General features: G+C 38.7%; 1 protein-coding gene across 1 annotated transcript in view; it reads right to left on the bottom strand.

Annotated features, from left to right (window-relative positions):
- LOC143288916 (sodium- and chloride-dependent glycine transporter 1-like) overlaps positions 1–4,980 on the bottom strand; it is a 32,466-nt gene extending 27,486 nt beyond the window's left edge. Inside the window, exon 1 of the mRNA XM_076597590.1 lies at positions 4,771–4,980. Within this exon, the coding sequence (XP_076453705.1) occupies positions 4,771–4,872 (102 nt within the window). The 5' untranslated portion in view covers positions 4,873–4,980. The remainder of the gene's footprint in view (positions 1–4,770) is intronic.
- Between the last annotated feature and the right edge of the window lie 20 nt (positions 4,981–5,000).

Here is a 5,000-nt window from a genome sequence, read left to right as displayed (position 1 = left end):
CTTTGTTTCCAATTAATCTTTCGCAGATGACACACAGCTTCATAGAACATGTCACCCCCCAAAATAGGTCAAACCACTCAGACTTTACAGTCATGCATCACAGATGTAAAATCATGGAAGACAAATCACAAACCCAAACTAAATGATAATAAGACAGAGGCACTTCTCATTCACTCAAAGCGCTCATTTTCTGACTTGCCTAAGCCTTCATCTATCCTTACATGCTTTCTGATGACAGGACACTTGACATACACATCAACCACATTTGTAGGTCAGCATGTGCAGCACTCCGACATATCTTTTCAAACTGTACTTTTCTTACTGGAAAATTTCCATCTGCATATGCTTGCTGTGATTTTGTTGCTGGATGTGCTCTTTGTGTTGATTTGTATGCATCTGTGATGATTGTGGTGTGTGTGTCGTGATACCTGGTTCCTTAGTGTTCATTTTTGACAATGGTGAATGTGATGTGCTTTGTTTTTTTGTGATTTGCACGTGTGTGATTTGAGACTATGATGGCGCCTGTGTTGATTTACATATTTTATGTCACTTAGTATTACATACGCATTAAATTTTAGCCAATGTCATGTGAAACTGTGTTGACTTTGTACATATTTTACGGCACTTGTCTTGGATTTGTATATCTTATTGTAAAGCACAGTGAGCCCCATCTGAGATTGGGGTACTGCGCTATATACGACTGCATTTTATCATTATTATTATTATTATTATGGTCAGTCAAATCACACTGATAAACCAACAGGAAACAATATGTTCTGCATATTTCTACATTTGGCTTCATGCTTTTCTCTCTCTCTCTCTCTCTCTCTCTCTCTCTCTCTCTCTCTCTCTCTCTCTCTCTCTCTGACGTGCCTAAGCCTTCATATATCCTGGTAGGAGCCTCAGACATACCCTTCTCAGCATCTGCACCCAACTTTCATCGGTAAATGATATAACAGACCCCGATCTAGCAATAGAACACTGGATCGAAATATTTACAGAGTTATATAATAAACACGTCCCACTCAAAACTATAAGAGTTAAACACACGCCTAAACCAGCTTGGTGTCCCAAAGAGTTGAAAGAGGCAGGCTACATTAGAGACTATCTAAAAGAGCAGGGCTACCACGAAGAATCGAACAAATTGAGAAATGCAATAAACTCGCAAAAACGCAGAGAAAAGAGGAAATATTACCAAGAATTATTATCCTCGAAAGAAAACCCAAAATAAGTGTGGCAAGCTATAAACCAACTCACCAACAAGCAATCTTCGTCAAAATCAACCGTGATCAAAGACGTTTCTGTAAATCAACTAAATACACACTTTTCCACTACGGCTAGAAAAAAAATATTACCACAGATTACACAGAACTGAATGACATTGAAAAATTAAAATTGTTTTGTCGTAATAAACACACTTCAATTAAATTGAATATTCCACCCATAACAGTATTTGAAGTCTATAACTACCTTATCCATCTAAAACAGACAGGAACTCGCGAACTGGATGGCATCGACAGCAGAATTCTTAAACTAGCCGCTCCAGTTATCACGGACACATTAACGTACATTTTTAATCTGTGTATTGACAAAATCTACTTTCCGATCGCACTTAAGAAAGCGAAAGTTATTCCTATTTACAAATCAGGGGACACCACCGATCCTTCAAAGTACAGGCCAATTTCCATTATTTCTATTCTTTCAAAACCACTGGAAAAACACATCAACAAGCATATTTCGTATCACTTTGATGTCAATGAACTTTTACATCCAGCTCAGTCTGGTTTCAGACGAAAGCATTCATGCCACACAGCATTGGTCAACATTGTAAATGACTGGCTTACCAATGTTAATAACAATAGATATTGTGGTATTTTATTCGTCGATTTTAAAAAAGCATTTGATGTGATAGACCACAAACTCTTACTTAGAAAACTTGAGCTGTATGGTCTGTAAACCAATTGTCTTAGTTTGCTTGAATCCAATATGACAAATAGACAACAATGCGTGACAATGAGTACATCAATCTCAGCACCAACAACACTTGATTATGGCATTCCTCAGGGGTGTATTCTAGGCACTTTACTGTTCTCAATATATATAAACGACCTACCGCTCCATATGAAATCCGTCTGCGAATTGTTTGCGGATGATACAACAATCACACTTCTCATACTGACATTGTCGCTCTTACTAAAGACTTACAAGAACGTACTGATGACCTCGTTAGATGGACCGAACTAAACCACATCTCTTCACCCTCAGAAAACAAAATGCATGTTAATCACAAACAGACAAAAGAGACAAAACACTATGCATAATCTTTCTTCCATCCAAATTAAAGGCGAACCCATTGAACAGGTCAGTGATCATAAAGTTCTGGGGATCATAATTGACAACAATCTCACTTGGAATCCTCGCATAAATTTCCTTTGCAAAAAGACAGCCCAGAAAACCAATGAACTATCCAAAATCAAACATTTCCTTGACCTTCATTCACGGAAATTATTTTTTCAAGCGCATATTCAGTCTACAATAGATCATGCATCAACACTATGGGACTCCGCAAGTGCGAATACCATGAAGCTATTACATAATCTTCATAAACGGGAGCTCAAGCTGGTACTCTTTAAAAAGACTACCCGTTTAGACTCAGACTATAAACAAGCGAATATTCTCCCACTAATCCGTAGATTAAAGTACAATAAAGTAATCATGGTGCAAAAGATTATGACAGGTAATGCACCACCAACATTAATAGACAAATTTTCTGTAAATTCATCAAGGAATCCTCCCAAAGTCCATATCCCAATTCCAAGAATCGACTTGTTCAAATCCAGTCTGGTTTACTCAGGCGCCACCCTATGGAACTCACTACCAGAAATAATTAAACAACACCATTGCCCAACCACCTTAAAAAAAACCCATTGCCTTTCCCACCTTATGCCATAATGTGTAATGTAAATCGTTCATTTTATTTATACTGTCAAATGTGTATGGTTGACTGAGAACCTTCCTCACCCTCTATCCCCCATTCTGATGTGTAATGCGGTGTGTGTTTGATATGCTAGTGCCTGTATGCCGTGTGTGTGTGTGTGCGCGTGAGTGTGCGCGTGTGCGCGCGCGTGCGTGTGCGTGCGTGTGCGTGTGTGCGTGCGCGTGTGCGTGTGCGTGTGCGTGCGCGTGTGCTTGTGTGTGTGTGTGTGTGTGTATGTGTGTGTGTGTGCGTGCGTGCGTGTGTGCGTGTGTGGTTGTTGTTTTGTTTTGATTTATGTATATTTTTTCCTCTGTTATGTATCTCTACTAACACCATGCTTTCATTTTATTAAATATTGTGTAGTGTAGACCCTATTCAGGGCGGAGACTGGATGTAAAAAAGCATACCAGTGCTTATCTATTATCCTCGAAATAAAGAATTTGTCTTGTCTTCTCTCTCTCTCTGTCTCTGTCTCTCTCTCTCTCAGAGGATATATATATATATATATATATATATATATATATATATATATATTGTTATGAGGAGGGTAACAAACAAAACGAGGACGCGAGAAAAGTGAAAGAAACAAAATCCGATCGAACAATAATCAAAATGACGAAGAAAATGAGAATTAAAAAAAAAAACACCTAAAAATATAAGTGTACAAGACATAGCAAATTACAGCCGTGTCATTATATCTGGCTTCTTATATATCTTTTTCCCCTTTGTTCTTCGTTCATTCTTCCTCACTGAATTCTCGTAAGGAAGAGGGAGTTCAGAACTTTTGTTTCAGATTATTATGAAAATAATGTTTAAAGACACATTCTGCTTATCTAATACCTGATTCGGAAAATGGAATGTTTGATACAGGGAGATTTGACTTTATGATCTCGCTGTAGTTTGTATTTCTGTAAATGCTTTGTCTCGCACACCGATTCCCCAATTCGAAAATGACGAAAGCACGTTTTTGTTCACTGTATATACTGTTAACTCTCTCCATACGAACGGCGAAAGAGACGACGTTAACAGCGTTTCACCCCAATTATCACCATCAAAATATTACAAGCGGAAGGCTCTTATACCGAAGAGGTGAATGTTGACAAAGAATACCACAAGTCTGACGACGGAAGCTAAAAGTTGGGTCATTGAGACACCCACTGGACATCCGAGGGGTCTGTGTAGAGGAGAAGAGAGGACTGGCCGTACTGAGTGAGTTAAATTTGAAGAAAACAAAGACAATGAAACATTGAAAGAAGTCAGAAACAATAATAAAAAGAGCGAAAGGAAAGAGATTAAAAAAAAGTAAATACACAAAGAATTATAAAAAGGAAATGAATGATGGAAAGAATGTATAATCAACAAACGGAGAGAGAGAGAGAGAGAGAGAGAGAGAGAGAGAGAGAGAGAGAGAGAGAGAGAGAGAGAGAGAGAGAGAGAGAGAATAGAGAGGTCCAGAGAAAGAAAGATACAAGAAAGGAAATAAAGAAACACGAAGAAACAAAGAGAAATAGTGATAACTAAATAAATGAATGAATAAATAAATAGGGAGTAAATGAATGATATGCAAATAGATAAGAGAGAAGTGGAAAGAATACTAAAGACAGGAAGAAAGAAAGAAAGAAAAAGAAAAAAAACACACACGAAAAAAAACAAAAACAAAAAACGAAACAAGCAAACAAGGGACACACAAAAGCAGACATAAAAACAGCGGCACCATCAATACCATCAACCGAACAAACACTCCCATCCATCCTCCCTCCCTCCAACCTACAAAACCAAGCAACCGAACTCACAGCGTCTCCCGGAGTCCCATACTTGGAAGGAGAAGTTTTTCCATCGGACAACTTTCGCGTGGCTTCTGAGCCAGAGTTTGCACTTGCTGACGTCCCTTGCATGGTGATGGAATGGAGCACTGTGTCAGTCAACCTGTCTCTCCTCCGTGGATTTTTACCTGTCTGTCTCTTTGTCCCGTCTCCTGTTGGTGTCAGTCGGTGGTAGCCTCATGCTAATGAGCGGGTAAGAC

This window comes from Babylonia areolata, chromosome 1, assembly GCF_041734735.1.
Source record: "Babylonia areolata isolate BAREFJ2019XMU chromosome 1, ASM4173473v1, whole genome shotgun sequence".
NCBI classification, from domain to species: Eukaryota; Metazoa; Mollusca; class Gastropoda; order Neogastropoda; family Buccinidae; genus Babylonia; species Babylonia areolata.
The sequence above is the reverse complement of the archived record's forward strand: the minus strand, read 5'-3'. Positions and strand labels throughout refer to the sequence as shown.